Raw genomic sequence first — 20,166 nt, 5'->3', positions numbered from 1 at the left:
GAAATTAGTAGCATGATTAATAGTGGGAAGTAAAACATGACTTTTTTTAAACTAAGCCCTCAGTACATTCAGTGTCAATAGGCAAGGGCTGTTAAGGACCATGCACACTCACTTGCCTTCAACTAAAAAGATTGAATCTGCCCAGAAATTGAGATCAATGCATCGGCCAATGTATTAGCCTCTGAATTTCTAACCTCTTCAGCTACTGTGAATCAGGAACATTGATTCAGAATGAGCATTTATTTTTTGATTTATGCAATTAGCGATGTCATTTTTGTGCTTGTGGATAATGTTGATATGTAAAAAGCCAAGACGTGTCCAGTCTGTCCTACGTTCAACTTGAATGGTCATTCCTTTCGCTGAGAAACCCTGGACCAGCAGATGCCCGTTGGAAGACATAGCTCCAGGGAGTCGACAAAGTGCAATTCATACAACTTTGTAAAGCAGAGTGGCAGGAGAAACCAAGCCATACATTAAATCCTCTGTCGGTTGGTAGTGGCAGGCACAGAAAGAAAAAATGTTACTGGATCAAATGAACAGGGGACCCTGTATTACATAGAAACAAGAGTTGGGGAGGGGGAAATACACACTGCAATAGGTTATCAATCAAGCTCATTGTTCCTGCCACTGAGAACTTAAATACCAGGGATGAAATCCTTAGTGGGATAAGACCCCATCGGTGATCAGAAAACGTAACAGTTCTTCCCTTTTCTGTTTGTTGGCATTATAGTAATGGCCGCAACCAATACTCTCTGCAACTTCTTCCCTAAATGTCTTTGCTTTGATGAGTCTTTCACTGCCTTGAAAAGCCTCCTCAAAACCCATCCTTTTGAAGGTGCTTTTGCTTAACATTTCTAGCTATGCTACTACCATTTGGTTATCCGCTATCTTCAATATGAAGCCCTTTGGAATGTTTTATTTCATTAGAGGTGCTATAAAAATACAAACTGCTCATCTTTGGGAAGGCTGAACAGTCCATTTTCAGGGCTATGGGGAAAGAGCAGGGGAGTGGGACTAATTGTACAGCTCTTTCAAAGAGCCGGTACAGGCACGATGGGCCGAATGGCCTCCTTCTGTGCTGTAAGATTCTATGATTTAGAGAATGTTCGTTGTTGCTGGTTTGATCAATCCATAAACAACACTTAATGAAACAGCACTAATTCACATTTTATCGGACACCTCGCTTCTTCAAACCAAGTCAAACAACTTTATGTACAAAAACATCTTTCAGTTTAAATGTGGTTAGAAAAGAAAGCATGCAAACCAATTAAGATAAAGGAACTCTTTGACCAAGCTTTTGGTCACCTGCCCTAATTTCTCCTTATGTGGCTCGGTGTCAAATTTTGTGTCTTAAAATACTCCTCTGAAGCGATTGGGACGTTTTACTACGTTCAAGGCGCTATATAAATACAAGTTGTTGTTGTTGAACTTACTATAAGGACAATATGCTCATTTTGAATCAATGTTGTGACTCTGCAAGATCATCTGTGGCAAGCAATTTAATCACAGCATACCAGCTTTGCAGCGTGCCTACAGGAAACACATTTTTAAACAGAAACCAGTTTTCAGGTTGTGGGCTGCACGTCCTAGAATATTTCAGAAGGATGTAAAAAAGTACTCCCCAAAACTCCTCATGGCCCATGGGTTAGAGTTTCTGCCCATTTTACAGTCAATGGGCAGAAAACCTAGCTCATGTCTTGTGAAATTTCCCATACAAAAACCTCTAGGTTGTAAGCAGCAAAGGCATTTCTGTGTTTCTTTTCTTGCAAAGTTAAACGTGTAAACTGATCGATTTGCCCCCTTGATAATCTACCCGCAGGTCACCATGTTCACTCATTTAAAAAAATGTAAATGATTTTCACATCAGCAAAGTCTTTTCCAGTCTCTTTTAACTTCTTCCCTTTCAATGAATGCTTTGGTAAAAATGCATATGCCGCACTATTACGCATTTATACCATTTCTTTTAAATTCTCAAGGGGTGTGCCAATTCCAAAATCAGCACTAAAAGGATTTAAATTACTGAACTGTCAGAAGAAGGTGCAAATTCTCTGCACTGCAGAGAGAGGGTACGCTATGTTACGTCTAAACCTCACCCCAAAGTCCTCAATATGAACCTCAGTACCTGGGTACATGGTATTATGAAATGAAATAGTATAATACACTCAGATTATTTCCCCCCCCACCCCCCAAATCTTAGCCGAAATGTACACCTTTTCTTCAGTGGTCGAACTCCCAATTAAGAGTCAACTTTGTGGAGGCTGGTATCCAACAGACACATCAAATGATTGAATTAACTGCAGAATAGTCAACTTACCGATACTGGAATCATCCGGCATTAGGTGAACTTTTTTTTATATACAGAAATTAATACTGCAACTATTGTACCTGGGCGTGGAAACAATGCCAACTGCTGCTTAGGTGTTTACTGCAGAACATTAGCAGAAATGGCATGACATTCAAATCTTCTGCACTCGATTTTACATTTTTTATATGTATATCTATATATATCTGTACACAGATATATAGATATATACGAAAGAATACTACAGTGTTCACAGATTTGATTTTAAGACACAATTAACAAAAACAACCAAAAAGCACTTGCAACACAAACACACAAACACATTCACATTATCTGTAGCTTCGACTCCCCTAACGTTAAGATTCATGGCAGCGGCGAGTATCTCAACGATGAATATTGCCTACAGAAGTAAGACACTGCCATGTATTATTAATTATATATATCAGCAGATATCTCTCGATTTCCTTGGTACCTCAGCTCTGGCAGCTTCCACATCTTGATTTCCTTTGGTTTTCAACTTGTATTAACGGCGTTGCTTCAGCTACCCACTGAATGGAACGGAGCCGCTGAAGGAAGCTCCAGGGTTGATCGTAGTGTTGTGTATTGCTTTGCAGTTCCAGGAGGACACCAAAGGGACTGTGAACAGTACTCGTTATAAAAGATTAGAAAAGTCAAGGGAATTAAACATGGCAAATTGACACTGAAACACATATGCCATGTTTTGCTGGGTGCTTTATAGAAGTTTCTGCATATAAAGGAGCACAGTGGACGCGCATGAACTTAATCCAATAGTAACTCTTTGCATGGAGTGAATTGACCAGTTCAAAGTTTCAGTTGATTCACTAGGTCTTTTTTTTCCCCAAAACAGGAGCTGCAGTATGTGAATTTACTTCCCCTGTACTTTTGCAAGTATGAGGTAGTTTGGGATCCTATTTTTTTTCTTCAAAAAACCCTCAAAAGCGGTCGTGTAGCTTGTTTTATGTTTTTTTCCGTTTCTGAATGGAAGGCCCCTTTCTGCTCAGCTCTTCAGGGGATGCAGACAACTTGCTTGAAGAAGCTTCATGGGCTGACTTGCCAGAGTGTTCAGTCTCTGGTTTTCCCTCCTGAAGATGAGACAGAGCTGGGTAGCCTTGGGCCCCTCCCATTTCCCTAGGGAAAGCAGCATACGCAGAGGTGGAAGGTTGAGGATCTGCTTCATATCTTCCCTGAGGAATAAGGGACTGTGGGGGAACAGTTTTGAGGGGGCAGTTGGCTACCATGTGCATGATGCTCTGGCAGTAATGGCACTTCTTTGGCTGAGGAGGTAGATTACATTCCTTAGCGTGATGATCAAGGCCGCCACAGTTGTAACATCTGTATTAAAGCACAAAGGAGAGATATGATGATGGTTTGCAACCAAATTTATAGGTAGATGTACCCATAGTGGGGACATCGCTCTACGTTTATGTACTACAAAATGTAAAATGGGTGTTTTGCCTGCCCGGTTGCAAAACGCAATATCCATGATAAATCCACAAGAGGCACATTTTACATGGTTAAGATAAAACTAAAAAAGAAATCAGCATATAATGATGTTTATAAACTCTAATAATATAGTTATTGTAATTTATATCATGATAAAACTCACATTGTCACAAACTATATCAGTTAATTCAACTAACATTTTAGAAGTGAATATTTCATTCTACAATGGTATGATATAAAGTAGTCTGTGGAGACAATTTAAAAATCCTTGATGTAACAATTTTTGTCTAGGGTAATGATTCAGTGGGCATGTTAAATGCAGTATTTTGCTATATTTAAGACACAAGATTCAACTCTCAAAGCCTTGCCTAATGTCCTTAAAAAGACAAAAGGTCTGAAACAATAACTCTGTTTCTCTCTCCACAGATGCTGCCTGACCTGCTGAATATTTCCAGCATTTTCTGTTTTTAGTTCTGACCTTAAAAGAGTACTCATGTGAAATTGTCTTAAGCTCTGTACTTCATAAATTTCCTTAGAGTTACTCCGCTCATATAAGCAGGGGGGGGGATGCGGGGGGTGTCATTACACTTCCAGCGACGTTATGGTGGTAAAGCAGAAACAGCTCCCAGGAAATTCCTGGTGACCTGTCACTTTCAGAGCTTCCTACACATTCAACTTTAAAGTCAAACCTGGGATATAAGCCAACACTCCATGCCAGGGTGATAAGTACAGAAAAACCCTCATTCTCTTCCACTGTATTGCTGTCCTCTCCTGTTGCTGCTGTCATGGTCCACAGGTTTGTCTCCGATAGTATCTCAATTCAATGATACCAGAGTGACTTGTTGTCAGTGGGGCTCATGAGCTTGAAATTTCTACGCTTAATCAATCACAACGTCTTCAGAAGACAACTGTGAAAGAGGTGGAAATTACCGTACTTCGCAGTCGAAAGATTTCTATTCTTAAATAGCTCTTTCTTTGCTAAATGCGTTTTAAGTCTAAGAGACTAGTTCTGGTGGGCTGTAGATACAAACACAGTTCTGTTAAAGATGCCCAACTTAGTAAAATAACTACAAGCGTTTATTTGTAAATAAACTATAAAGTGAGTCGATTAACATTTTTCTGAGGTTAATGTAATGTGAGCTTAAGTATGGATAGGCTGACACAACAGCTTACATTTATATTATGCTTTTCACATCATGAAGTGTCCTAAACTACATCGTAAGGGTTGCGGTAAACACTGAGTGAGACCTAAGAGCGGTGTCCGAGATCTTAATCAGAGAGGTTAAGTTTTGAAGAAGATTTTGAGGTGGGTGAGAGATAGCAAGTTAAGAGAGGTTTAGGTAAAGACTCCGGAGTAGAGGGATGGTGTCTCTAAGATTTGCATAGGCGGTGGGGGGGGGGGGCGGCATGAGTGGAGGAAGGGATGTACAACAGACCAGAGGGTGGGTGCTGGATCATAGGACTGCCACAGATTGCAGTGTTGATGTTCTAGGAAAAGAAGAAAGAAAGATTTGCATTTATATAGCGCCTTTCACGACCACTGGACGTCTCAAAGCGCTTTACAGCCAATGAAGTACTTTTGGAGTGTAGCCACTGTTGTAAACAGATAATCTGTTTTTGTTTTGTTGATTGAGGGATAAACACCGGGGGTAACTCCCCTGCTTTTCTTCAAAATACTGCCCTGGGATCTTTTACGTCCACCTGAGAGAGCAGACGGGTCCTCGGTTTAACGTCTCATCCAAAAGATGGCACCTCCAACAGTGCAGCACTCCCTCAGCACTGCACTGGAGTGTCAGTGTTAATTTTATGTGTTCAAGTTCCTGGAGTGGGACCATGAACCCACGACCTTCTGACTCAGAGGCGAGTGTGTTACCCACTGAGCCACAGGCCGATACTGAAAGAAGAGAAGCAAGCAGCGAAGGTGAGCAAGGCTGTGCAGAATGTTATGTCTGCACACTGGGTTACAGTGCTGCATTAGAGTTACTCTAGCACATGAAGTTTGATAGTGCTGTTATCGTTATATTATGTCTGACATTGCTAGCACATGAAGTTTGATAGTGCTGTTATCGATATATTATGTCTGACATTGGTGATAGGTACTCGATTGCCTTGGCCTGTAAGAGCAGTTGGATCGGCCATTAAAATGACACGAGTTGATTTCTACATGCTGTCATTGAGTCATCCTTGCAAACGCAACATTTGGCAACGCGGATGGCTGAAATCTCTCTTCCACCACCTCCTCCCTTGCACTACCCGGTGAGCCCCCGATCCCATGGGTTCGCTGGTTACAGTCCTTTGAAACCTACCTCATCGCTCTCGGACTAGAAAATGTGAGTGCAGCACGGAAAAAGGCACTGTTATCCCATTGCTTGGGAGCGGAGGGCCAGCATGTTCTTGGGACATTATGGACAGCAGACTCAATACAAACATATGATGTGGCTGTGGCTCTGTTAAGCACACACTTCTCTGCCCCACAAAGCGCCCTCCTCCGGCGATTCATTTTTAGACAGCGTCACCAACTTCCCGGCGAGTCTGTGCATCATTACGTGGCTAATTTGAGGGGGTTAGCTAGCTCGTGCAAGTTTGGTGCACTACAAGACGAGATGGCGTGTGATCAACTAATAGAGCACACCAACAACGTGAGTGTGTGTGAAAGACTGTTACTCGAGTCCGACGATCTGTTGTTGTCACAGGCAGTTAACATTGCCTTTCAAGCGGAGTCTGCAGCCGAATGTGCAGTGAAACTAGCAAGACATCCAGTGAGTGGCTTCTCCAGCGCACCCTTCCACTCTGAACCCTCACACACGGCTCAGCCACACACACCCAGTGACAGCGCCCTCGGCCCGACACTGTAATGCTCGCGCGACTGCAGCAACGCGCGCTACCGCGGCAACAGTGTGGAAACTGTGGATCTCGTTCACATGCTACCAGAGCGCAGAATTGCCCCGTGCGCGGCCAAGCCTATCGCAATTGTGGAAAACAAAATCACTTTGCAAATGTCTGCCGCTCTGCTCCTGTTGCTACAAATGAACACTCTCAGTCCTCAAGCACTATAATTCACAACGTGAGCTCTGGGCCAGTAGTGGCTTTCAAGTCATGCACAATTAACCTGAATGATGTGTGCATTCCTCTGTTGTTGGATACCGATGCCAGTGTCTCACTGCTGAATGTGGACACATTCAAACATTTTTTCAGCTCCCTGCCACTCTCTACGCCCTCCACTGCCCTCTGCGGGTATGATAGTTCGAAAATTGAACTAGTGGGCTCAGTCAACCTTACTGTACGCTATGGAACAAAAGTTTTGCCAGATTTTTGTTTTCATGTGGCATGCCAAGGAGCTAACCTGATGGGACTGGATCTTTTCACTGACCTGTGTTTTTCTCTCTTGGACACCGGCGGGTCTGCGATTCTGCACGTCGCCTCACTGTGGCGCCAAACATGGCCAGCACTCTTCGAGGGCTGACTGCCTGACTGCCTTCACCCACCAGCCCATGGTTGACTCCACCGTTACCCCTATCATTCAGCCACTGCGCCGCATCCCGCTTGCTCTCCGTGACGGGGTCACAGCTGAACTAAAGCAGCTACTGGAAGCTGGCATCAACGAACCAGTTGATGCCTCCCCATGGGTCTCCAACCTGGTGGTCGCAAAGAAAAAGTCAGGTGGTCTACGCGTCTGTGTCGATCTTCGAGCAGTGAATAAGGCCGTAATCCCTGACAAATATCCACTGCACACGTCAGAGGAACTCAGCGCAGTTCTATGGCTCCATCCTGTTCTCGAAACTGGACCTTCGACAGGGCTCTCTACAGGTTCCCCTCCACCCCAGTAGCAGGGACCTCACTGCTTTTGTGACACATGCTGGCGTCTTTCAGTATACCAGGATGCCATTTGGACTTAGCTCGGCACCCAGCTGCTTCCAAAAGGTGATGTCCTCTGTGCTCGCGGGCATTCCTGGGGTGGCCATCTACCTGGATGACATCGTCGTGCATGGGCCCTCGACCTCCACTCACGACAAACGCCTTCACAGAGTTTTCACGGCTCTAGCAAAACACAAGCTCACACTAAATAGTGAAAACTGTGTCTTTGCGGTTTCAGAGATCGAGTTTGTGGGGTTTCGGTTGTCGGCTGACGGTATATCCCCACTCCAGTCAAACGTGGATGCCATTCACAGCATCCCAGAACCCAGCTCTGCAGCACAGGTTGCCTCCTTCCATGGCATGACTGGGTACTACCTGAAGTTTTTGCCCCAGTACTCAGCCAGCACAGCCCCACTGCGCCAGCTCCTGCGAAAGGATGAGCCCTGGGTGTGGTCACAAGCCTGTACGGAAGCTGTACGTCTCCTCAAATCGCGGCTCACGTCGCCTCCAGTGTTGGCTCACTTTGACGTCGCCAGCCCCACCCTCGTCACCTGCGACGCGTCCGCTGCAGCTGTGGGGGCAGTGTTATCGCAGATACAGAAGGGAGTGGAGAAACCAATCGTCTTTGCCTCCTGAGCCCTTAGCCCCACTGAACAGAAGTACTCAGTAGGCGAGCGTGAGGCGCTGGCGTGCGTATGGGCATGTGAGTGGTGGCACCTGTACACGTATGGCCGTGCCTTCACCCTGCGAACCGATCATCAGGCTCTCACTGCCCTGCTGTCGACAACTGGCACGGGCCACAGACCACTGCGTCTACACCGCTGGTCTGACCGCCTCCGCCAATACAATTTCAGTCTCCAGTTCACGCCAGGACATGATAATGTCGTTGCAGATCTGCTCTCCCGCACTGTCTCTGCCCCAGTCCCACTCGTCGGTTTTGAATATGTGGAACAGGATATCATACAGGTGCTGCACATGCCTCTCCAAACCACAGTCTCTCTCCAGGAGCTCAAAGAGGCCTCTGAACAGGATCCGGCCCTCTCCCAGCTGTGCACCTTCATCAGAGATGGCTGGCCTCGCAAGGTGCCTGAGGAACTGTCTGCCTACTCCAGAGTTAAAGAGGAGCTCTCCTGCTGGAATGACTCCTGTGTTGCACGTGGGCTCTGCACTGTGGTCCCAAGTGCCCTTCGTGCACGTGTTTTATCCATGGCGCACGAGGGCCACTTGGGCATAGTGAAGCTCAAACAACAATGCCGAGACCTAGTGTGGTGGCCGGGTATCGACAGGGAAAACGAGGCCCTGGTCAAGGACTGTGCAGCCTGCCTTGTATGTGGCAAGACTGGCCACCAAGCTCCTCCATCCCTGCAACCCCTTGCCTGGCCCTCTCAGCCCTGGGAGCACCTGCAGCTGGACGTCTGCGGGGAGATCCATGGTGTCCCCCACCATCAACGGTTCCTAGTGGTGACCTATGACCTGCACTCAAAATGGCCAGAGGTCACTGCCGTGGGCTCCGTTACCTCTCGGGTCATCATCGATATCCTTGAGTCCCTCTTCTCCCGCTGGGGGCATCCAAAGGCCATCACCACAGACAATGGCCCCCAAGTGGTCTCTTTGGAACTCTCCTCCTACCTTGAGAGCAAGGGCATCCGTCACATACGCACAGCGTACTACCACCCCGAGTCAAATGGGGGGGTGGAGCGTTTTAACCAGACACTGAAAAATGGCCTCAGAGCACACCTATCCCAGGGGTGTGCGTTTGACAAGGCCCTCCTCCACACACTGCTGCACTACAGAGCCTCCCAGCATTCCACTACAGGGGTCTCACCCGCATCCCTCATGCTAGGCCGTGAGCTCATGCTGCCCCTTGGCAGGCTCCGCCCCTCGCTAGCTCAGAGCCCTGCTCCACGGGCTCAAGCCACAGTCGCCAGACAGCAGGAGAAGATGAAACTCCGCTTCGACCAGTCGAAGAGGGCCAAGGCGCCCAACATCTCAGACTCCGATTGGGTCAGAGTCCGCAGGCCTCACCGCAACAATAAGATGGCCTCATTCTGGTCCTCCCCTCTCCAAATCAGCCGCCAACTTGGACCAGCCACTTTCTGCCTCACTGATGGCTCTCGGAGGCATGCCAGCTGCCTTCGGAAGGTGCCAGCACCCCCTGATGCAGGATTACACAGATCTAACCCCCAAGTCTTACCCCCAGAGTGGCGGGATGCACATGTGGCTCAGCCAGCCAACCCTCAAACAGATATTGTGCCTCAGCCACAACCTCACCAGTCCCCACCTCGGCCTGCTCCTCACCAGTCCCCACCTCGGCCTGCTCTTCACCAGTCCCCACCTCAGCCTGTTCGTACACGTTCTCGCCCTGGCCACCTACAGGACTTTGTCACTACATTTCATGTTTGAAATTCTGTGAGGTGGGAGGAAATGTTATGTCTGCACACTGGGTTACAGTGCTGCATTAGAGTTACTCTAGCACATGAAGTTTGATAGTGCTGTTATCGATATATTATGTCTGACATTGATGATAGGTACTCGATTGCCTTGGCCTGTAAGAGCAGTTGGATCGGCCATTAAAACGACACGAGTTGATTTCTACATGCTGTCATTGAGTCACCCTTGCAAACGCAACACAGGACTTTGCAAGGGATAAAATACACGCTGAAGACTTGGGAGCACGGACTTGATCAGGAATTTGGTCTGTTTCTGTGCTGTAGCATTGCATGAATCTACCTCCACCCAGAGCCATCCAAGTATTGTGCAGATTCTTTAACAGTCGAGTAATACTGTGACTCCAATGGGTGCCATGAGATGACATGACAATCTTTGAAACTGTAGTCAAAAGTATACAGCTCCAACTAAATGCTGCAAAAGTCCTCTAATTATTTGTTACATGTAAATAGACTACGGGTGTGTGGGGGAAGAGAAAAGAGAGAGCACGCGAGGGAGAAAACAAGAGGGAAAAAAGAGTGAGAGGAAAAAAGAGAGAAAGTGAGAGCGAGCGAGCTAGCTTCAAATCCCCCGCCCCTAACAGATAAATAATACTGCTGAGGGCAGTAAAATTCTGAAAAAAATGCCAGAAAATGAAATATAAAAGCAAAATACTGCGGTTGCTGGAAATCTGAAATAACAACAGCAAATGCTGGAAATACTCAGCAGGCCAGGCAGCATCCATGGAGAGAGAAACAGAGTTAACGTCTCAGGTCTGGGACCCTTCATCAGAACCGGAAAAAGCTGGAGATGTAGCAGATATTAAGCAGGTGCAGAGACTGGGGGGGGGGGGCGGGGGGGAAGGAATTGAAAGAACACCCTGTACTTTTGTAAGAGGCAGGAAAGATAAAATGTTGCAAATGGGAATAGCAAAAATCATACAGCATGAAAAATGGGGGCAGAGATTATTATCTGAAACTGTTGAACTCGATGTTGAGTCCAAATGGCTGTAAAGTGCCCAATCGAAAGACGAGGTGCTGTTCCTCGAGCTCACGCCGAGCCCCATTGGAACAATGCAATAGGCCGAGGACAGAGATCAGAGCGGGAGCGAAGCGGAGAATCAAAGTGACAGGCGACCTGAAGCTCAGGGTCACCCTATTGTAGGGACTACACTTCCTCCCACCCCGCTTCCTGTAAAGACTCTATTCCATTCTCCCAGTTTCTGTCTCCACTGCATCTGCTCTGACGATGCCAACTTCCATACCAGTGCTTCCGACATGTCTTCCTTTTTCCTCAACCGAGGATTCCCCTCTACTGTGGTTGACACGACCCTTGACCGTGTCCATTCCATTTCCCACACTTCTGCTCTCACCCCTTCCCCTCCCTCCCAGAACGACGATAGGGTTCCCCTTGTCCTCACCTTTCACCCCACCAGCCTCCACATTCAACGGATCATCCTCCGCCATCTCCAACGTGATCCCACCACCAAACGCATTTTCCCCTCACCTCCCTTTTCAGCATTCCAAAGGGACCGCTCCCTCCGCAACACCTTGGTCCACTCCTCTATCACCCCCAATACCCCTTCCCCTTCGTCCGACACCTTCCCGTGCAAGCATAAAGAGATGCGGCACATGCCCTTATACCTCCTCCCTTCCCACTGTCCAGGGCCCCAAACACCCCTTCCAGGTGAAACAGCGATTTACTTGTACTTATTGCAATTTAATACACTGTATTCGCTGCTCACGATGCGGTCTCCTCTACATTGGGGAGACCAAACGCAGATTGGGAGACCGCTTTGCGGAACACCTCTGTTCAGTCCGTAAGGGTGACCCTGAGCTTCCGATCACCTGTCACTTTAATTCTCCGCTTCACTCCCACTCTGATCTCTCTGTCCTCGGCCTCTTGCATTGTTCCAGTGGGGCTCGGCGTGGGCTCGAGGAACAGCACCTCATCTTTCGATTGGGCACTTTACAGCCTTCCGGGCTCAACATCGAGTTCAACAGTTTCAGATAATAATCCCTGCCCCCATTTTTCATGCTGTATTATTTTGCCATTCCCATTTGCAACATTTTATCTTTCCTGCCTCTTACAAAAGTACAGTATGCTCTTTCAATTCCTTCCTCCCCTCCTAAACCTCCCCCCCACACCCCCCCCCCCCCGTCTCTGCGCCTGCTTAATATCTGTTACATCTCCGGCTTTTTCCGGTTCTGATGAAGGGTCCCAGACCTGAAACATTAACTCTGTTTCTCTCTCCACGGATGCTGCCTGGCCTGCTGAGTATTTCCAGCATTTTCTGTTGTTATGCCAGAATATGAAACATAGTTTTCAAATGCAATCAGAAAATAGAAGAAAGACAATACATCATTGGATGAAATTCTATGCCATTGGCCCAGTAATTCGTGTCTCCACGAGTGAGTGCACACGGGGTACTCACCCGTAAGCCCAATGGAAGTGCCGGTTTCCTGCATGCACTGCGCATAGATACATAGATACATAGAAGATAGGAGCAGGAGTAGGCCATTCGGCCCTTCGTGCCTGCTCCGCCATTTAATGAGATCATGGCTGATCCTTTAATTCAGTATCCCGTCCCCGCCTTCTCTCCGTAACCCTTAACCCCTTTTGCCCGTAGAAATATATCTAATTCCCTCTTAAATATATTTAATGAGCTGGCGTACACTGCCCTCTGTGGCAATGAGTTCCACAGGTTCACCACTCTCTGAGTGAAGAAATTCTCCCTCATCTCTGTCCTAAATGGTTTAGCCCTTATCCTTAAATTATGTCCTCTAGTTCTGTTTTCACCCGCCAAGGGAAACATTCCTTCTGCATCCAGTCTGTCTAGACCTGTCAGAATTTTATACACTTCTATGAGGTCCCCTCTCAATCTTCTAAACTCCAGTGTGTACATCCCTAAACTACATAGTCTCTCCTCATAGGTCATTCCCGCCATTCCTGGTATCAGCCTGGTGAATCGCCGCTGCACCCCCTCCATGGCAAGAACATCCTTCCTCAGATGAGGCGACCAAAACTGTACACAGTACTCGAGGTGTGGTCTCACCAGTGCCCTGTACAGCTGCAGCAAGGTATCCCTGTTCCTGTATTCTAACCCTTTTGCTATGAAGGCCAGCATACCGTTTGCCTTCTTGACCGCCTGTTGCACCTGCATGCTCGCCTTCAGTGACTGGTGTACAAGAACACCCAGGTCTCTCTGTACTTCCCCCTCTCCCAATCTATTGCCATTTAAATAATAATTTGCCCTCCCGTTCCTGCACCCAAGGTGGATAACTTCGCACTTGTCCACATTATAGTGCATCTGCCATTTATCCGCCCAATCGCCCAGTCTGTCCAAATCGCTCTGGAGCTTCCTGGTCTCTTCCTCTGAGCCCACCCCACCTCCTAGTTTAGTGTCGTCTGCAAATTTGGAAATGCTGCATCCGACTCCCTGATCCAGGTCATTAATGTAAATTGTGAACAGCTGGGGGCCCAGGACAGATCCCTGTGGTACCCCACTTGTTACTGCCTGCCATTCAGAAAATGAGCCGTTTATTCCAACTCTCTGTTTTCTATCTGACAGCCAGTTCCCTATCCACGCCAAAACTTTCCCCTTTATCCCATGAGCCTCAATTTTCCATGCTAATCTTTTATGTGGGACCTTATCGAAGGCCTTTTGGAAGTCCAGGTACACCACATCTACTGGCTCTCCCCCATCTATTCTACCAGTTACTCCCTCAAAAAATTCCAATAGATTAGTCAAGCACGATTTACCCTTTGTAAATCCATGTTGACTCTGTCCTATCCTGTCCCCATTTGCTAAGTGCTCCGCTATTTCATCCTTAATGATGGACTCCAGCATTTTGCCCACAACTGATGTAAGGCTTACAGGTCTGTAATTACCTGCTTTTTCCCTACCCCCCTTTTTGAATAGTGGGGTAACGTTAGCTACCCTCCAATCCATCGGCACTGTTCCCGAGTCTAATGAATTCTGAAAAATCATCCTTAGTGCATCCGCTATCTCTAGGGCCACCTCCTTCAGTACCCTAGGATGCATGTTATCAGGCCCTGGGGATTTGTCCACCTTCAATCCCTTTAGCTTCCTTAACACCATATCCTTAGAGATATTGATTTGCGTCAGTTCCTCCTTTGCCAATGTCCCTATTTTTCCCGATATCCCAGGGAGGTTTTTTGTGTCTTCCTTCGTAAAGACTGACCCAAAGTATGCATTTAGTTGATCTGCCATTTCCTTATTTCCCCTGAACGAAGGGGTTCAGAGTTTGAAAGCGTGCGCGGGAGAGGCTGCGCGTGCGCATCGAACTTCGGGTTGTATTTGCAGGTTTTCCTGGGAGGGTAAGTCTCCAGGAGTTACACATTTAAAAAGCAGTCGTAAGGCCTGCTTTTTACAAGGTAAGTGGTGAATTAATTAAAATTAAAACATTTTTTCCACCGGTTTATTATTTTTAAATACTTTAAAGCAAGGTAAGTTTATTTTTAGCCCCGTTAGAAAATAAAATTATTTTTTCCAAAAAATTTAAAATTGTTTAAAAAGTTATTTCATGTGATTTATATTTATTTAAAAAATGTGATTAAGATTTAGTGCTGTTTTGGGGCCGTAGTATTTATATGTTTCAACAGCTCTTCCTGTCAATCTTATGAATGGAGCATTCCCTGCTCCGATTGGCTCCCCATGGCCCACGTGATCCCAGGGGACGCATCGAACTAACTGCGCCCCTGGGATCTGCAAGCACTGCGCGCCGGCAGTTGGAGCAGGCCCAGGATCGGAATTCCACGGGGGCCCACAGCTCAACGGCCGGCGCGCAAGGTAAGTGCAGGTTGGGGGCTTGCACCCGTGGGAAGCCCCCGACCCCAATTTCTGGGCCATTATCACTTATTTCAAATGCATGTAGCAAAAATATTAAAGTTACCACTAGAGGGCAATAAAGCCTGTGTGGAATATTACCACAGGCCCTTTCACTGACATTATCAGGGTAATAAGTGTCTATATTAAACACAAGATTCAATCTGGATTGCAGCAAAATCTAAGCATTCAATGTTATAGATTAAGCACAGTTTGGCCCATATTATTTAAAGGCCTTCAACCAAGATTATTGGAACGTTAAAGGATCAAAACCCACAAATCCGGATGCTTATCTACGCCTCTCCCAATTTTACCAGCATAGCTCACAACATACTTACATAAAGTGCTTGGCGTGCCAACATCCTGGAATTGCCTATCTAATGCCACCGTGGAAGCAACATCACCAACATCGTGAAGCCATGAAAGGATTTAAACACGAGGATGCGACTTATAAATTTGATAGTTTGCAAAGGCAGAGGGGTTGATTGGTGTTTTTTTTTTTAAGGAGAGGGGTGAAGGTGGTAGTTTTGAAAAGGAAGGGGATAGTACCTGAGGAAAGTGAATCATTTATAATGTCAGGAAGTTAGGTGGTCAGCAGTTTAGGGGGAATGGGGTCAAAGGAGCAGCAGATGAGCTGCAAGGGGCCTTGTGGAGAGACGGGAGGGGAGCGAGAGAGCCAGGAGTTCACGGTTAGGTAAGGGGGTGGGGGAAGTTTTGGCTTGATAGAATCATAGAAAGTTGCAGCACGGAAGGAGGCCATTTTGGCCCATCGTGTCCGTGCCGGCCAACAAAGAGTTATCCAGCCTAATCCCACTTCCCAGCTCTTGGGCCGTAGCCCTGCAGGTTACAGCATCCCAAGTGCACATCCAAGTACTTTTTCAATGTGGTTAGGGTTCCTGCCTCTACCACCCATTCAGGCAGTGAGTTCCAGACCCCCACAACCCTCTGGGTGAAGAAATTTCCCCTCAAATCCCCTCTAAACCTTCCACCAACTACTTTAAATCTGTGTCCCTTGGTCTTTGACCCCTCTGCTAAGGGAAATATGTCCTTTCTATCCACTTTATCTAGGCCCCTCATAATTTTATACACCTCAATAAGGTCTCCCCTCAGCCTCCTCTGTTCCAAGGGAAAACCCCAATGGGGAAGGGAGGAAGCAACTGAAGGGATAGTCTCCGTCTTGGTGGCAAATCCATGAGCTCCTCACACTCGTTACTGTAGGTGAGAGGGATAGGAGAGAGGTTTGCGGAGATGGTGGACAGTGGATAAAAGATATCAGAGACTGATCCATCGCTCCAGGTGATCCTGGAGGAGTGGGGTAGGAGTGCTTAGTCGACGTGAACACTTAAAATGGTCAACTGACTGACAGATTCACAGGTATAGGTTTTACCACAGAACTGACGAATGAAACCGTTCACAGAAATAGATAGAAGTTGCAACATGGAAACAAGCCGCTCGACCAAACCAGTCCGTGCCGGCATTTGCCCTCCATGTGAGCAAAGGGTTGTAATCACTTTTACCCACGCTGCTCCCATGTTCCTGCAACAACTCCTTTTCCTTCATCCACCCATCCAATCGAATCTTGAATGTTGACATCGTTTCTGCCTCAAACATTAATCCTGGAAGTGAATTCCACATCCTCACAACTCTCTTGGGCAAGGAGTTTCTCCTGACTCCGCAGTTTCGACGCGTGTTGTTGAGGTTGTGAACTGCGTATGCGGCCCAGACTTGGCATCTTGTTGGATGTGACATAAAGACGACACACGTAAAAAAAGAGCTAATTGCCTTTGCATGTGGGTAATTGGGGATGTTCCTAATCCCTTCTTAATTTTACATTAAGCGGTTTGCTCAATCTGCAGTAGCTGTATTGCCTCCAGACAGTAAGTACCCTCCAAACGATCCTTTCTAAAGGCACTTTTATATTGCCTATTTTTGCTGTTCCTGCTCAACTCTCCTGCTTTTACTGTTACAGTGGTGTGGGGCTCTGCTGCGGAATGCCAATTAATGGAAACGTGAAGGAACAACTGCCCCCTCATTCATTTTTGTGAAACCAGTTCCCAATAGCACATTTACACTATGGTTACGGGTCTGTGATGCTGCTGCTTCCCTAAGTGCAGGTGGGGGGGTGGGGGGAAGGGGCGGGGGCATTTATATAATGGAGTGCAGATGAAAAGTGAGAGGGGTGAATCGTCTCTCTACCAGTAGGCCACAATATAACACCACAAAGCAATACTGTGCATGTAACACTATAATTCTAACCAAAATTACTTGTGATCCCTGAGGATTGAAAGTGTCCAAACTATATGGGGAGGAATCTGAACTGTTTATACTCTCCTTCAGAAACTGAATTATACTAGAAATGGAAAGCATTCTACACAACAGTAGAGATGGAGATTGAGGTATTGTATGTCAAGCGAACTAAAACAGAAAAAAAAGACTAAATTTTTGTAACATTTCCCCTCCCCTATAGATTCACACCCGGAAAAACGTAATACTTATATCTAGATTTTATTTCTGTAAATTAAAGCTGAAAGAAATGTCTCACGATCAGTACCTTTGGGTAGGGAGGAAGAAAATCAGAAATTGCAGTGCTTTTGAGGGAGAGTATTTTCACCCACACACCCCCGCCTCCTTATTTTATCTGTTACAGCCTGGCACATTGTACGATGTACCAGACTGAACTTCAACATTTACTGCACGACTGAAGTGGACATAACTCACAAGTGAACTTATGTATATCATCTTTACGAGTGCAATAAAAATCGCTCAGTTAGACATGCAGTGTTCTATTAACACAATAACTAAAAGTGCACTGATATTGCTACATTTCTACTTTTCAAAAGAGGCCTTTGATAAGAGTACCCCCCCCTCCCCACATACACACCTCCTGTCTTATTTACAGTGTGGCATGTTAAGTTAACATGCCAATAAAACATGCTAATAAAGGAGATAGTTTGTAATGGTTTTGACCCTAATAGTCTTTGAGCTGTAAAAATGACACCTCATTTTAATGGGGCTCAAGGAGGGGACAGTGGGAATCTACTGATGGTTGTCAAATGCCATTATTTATTTTTGCAGTCCCTAAACCGGATCAACATTATTAATAGATTATACCATGAGGACGTGAAAGGCATTATATAAATGCAATTCTTTTCTTTATTTACGAATGAATCACAAGTGTATTGCCGCACAGAGGTGAGGAGGAAGGAGAGAGTTGTCGCTGGGCTGCTTTTGTGCGTCTACTAGAGGCAGGTTCACAACAGTAGCGACACAGACCTGGAAGATGTTTGCCTGCCTACAACAGTGTCGCAGTCAGCCGAGAGCAATGGAGCACTGGAGAGAAGAGAAATGTTGTACTCTTGTACCTGAATTCATATTGTCTAAGAACATAAGAAATAAGAGCAGGAATTGGCCACTTGGCCCCTCGAGCCTGCTCCGCCATTCAATAAGATCGTGGCTGATCTTGGGCTCAAAGCCACTTCCCCGCCCGCTCCCCATAACCCTTCACTCCCTTATCTTGTAAAAATCTGTCTATCTCCACCTTAAATGTATTTAATGATCCAGCCTCCAGGGCTCTCTGGGGCAGAGAATTCCACAGATTTACGACCCTCCTGAGAGAAGAAATTCCTCCTCATCTCAGTTCTAAAAGGGCGACCCTTTATTCTGAAACTATGCCCTCGAGTTCTAGATTTCCCCACGAGGGGAAGCATCCTTTCTGCATCTACCCTGTCGAGCCCCCTCAGTATCTTATATGTTTCAATAAGATCACCTCTCATTCTTCTAAATTCCAATGAGTATAGGCCCAGCCTGCTCAACCTTTCTTCATAAGTCAAACCCCTCAGCTCTGGAATTAACCGTGTGAATCGTCTCTGAACTGCTTCCAATGCATAGCTTCTCGAGACAAACTGCAGCCAGTGGCTATCGGAACTGGCTACTATTAGCGGTCTTTATCACAGGGTCACTACTGGCAGGAAAGCATCATTCCAGTGTGGCAAGTTTACACAAGCAGTTTCCATTACAAGTGTGTGCATAAAGATTTGTAATGAAAATATTAAAATAAGGTCAGAGTGCATGACTAAAATGGGGACTGAATTATGTTTTGTGGGCTCTGGTGCAATTATCCTCTGCCGCCTGACCCGACTTCACCTGAAGACTACATTTACATAGTTACAGAGAATTTGCAGCGCAGAAACAGGCCGTTCGGTACAACAGGTCCCTGCCGGTGTTTATGCAGCACATGCGCCTCCTCCCACCCTTCTTCATCTAAAGCCTTCAACATACCCTTCTATTCCCCTCTCCCTCATGTGTGTATCCAGCTTCCCCTTAAATGCATCTATGCTATTCACCTTAACTATTCCTCGTGGTAGAGAGTTCCACATTCTAACCACTCTCTGGGTAAAGATGTTTCTCCTGAATTCCCTACTGGATTCATTAGTGACTATCTTATATTTATGGCCCCGAGTTCTGGTCTCCCCTGCAAGTCGAAACATCTTCTCTCCGTCTACCCGATCAAACCCTTTCATAATCTTGACTCCCTGTGTGCAACGCCACAGAAGAGCAACTAGTTTATTGTTAGAAGTCTTGTGCATGCATGCACTTCCTGTCCAACTTCTTGTAGTCACGATTTTTGCTCACGCTTTTATGTCAACATTTAACATTGAAAGGGTCCATGCAAATATTTGTTGCTGCAGCGATGTAGTGCAGGCTCTGGCCAGTAGCCGGTGCTGTGGAGTGAGTTTCTGACGTTTCTCTCCACAACATTGCAATAGCATTGCCCAGCATTAAACTGTCACGTTATGTCTTTAATTTCAGAAATAAAGAGTGGTTGACCCGACTTATTCTAGATTGTAATATTTGTCTCCCGACAATTGGTCGCTCTGATACAGTAGTACCTTCTAATGGACGCTCCCATTATTGCTCTGCTGTTCTGTTCATTACTGGACGGTTCATGTCACTGGTACACGAGGAACTATCGTAATCGGTAATCCTTCCGTGTGAATCTATCAGGCAATAGTGCCATGGAGCACACAAACTTCCCCAATACCAAAAAGTAAATCACACACGAGTGAATAAAGCAAGTCTTAAGTTATCATAACACACACGCTGGAGTGATTGCCAACAGTATTTTAAGCTCAGGGTTCAAGTGACGTCGTAAGCAGAACAAGTGAATTGGCACAGTGCAGCTCATGGCATGTGGTGCAATTTGCTGCCCAGTGTCACAATTTTTGCACAAAAAAAATATCCCAGACACGATGAAATTGCCAGTTTCTGA

The 20,166-nt window shown here is 46.2% G+C and overlaps 1 protein-coding gene across 1 annotated transcript in view; it reads right to left on the bottom strand.

Annotated features, from left to right (window-relative positions):
- Positions 1-2,318: 2,318 nt before the first annotated feature.
- The window catches only part of LOC147112932 (protein lin-28 homolog B-like), a 224,671-nt gene continuing 206,823 nt past the window's right edge, over positions 2,319-20,166 (bottom strand). Inside the window, exon 4 of the mRNA XM_085997722.1 lies at positions 2,319-3,655. Coding sequence (XP_085853848.1) covers positions 3,280-3,655 — 376 coding nt within the window. The 3' untranslated portion in view covers positions 2,319-3,279. The remainder of the gene's footprint in view (positions 3,656-20,166) is intronic.

This window comes from Somniosus microcephalus, chromosome 9, assembly GCF_052327205.1.
Source record: "Somniosus microcephalus isolate GS21.2 chromosome 9, FLI_Smic_1.0, whole genome shotgun sequence".
NCBI lineage: Eukaryota > Metazoa > Chordata > Chondrichthyes > Squaliformes > Somniosidae > Somniosus > Somniosus microcephalus.
The sequence above is the reverse complement of the archived record's forward strand: the minus strand, read 5'-3'. Positions and strand labels throughout refer to the sequence as shown.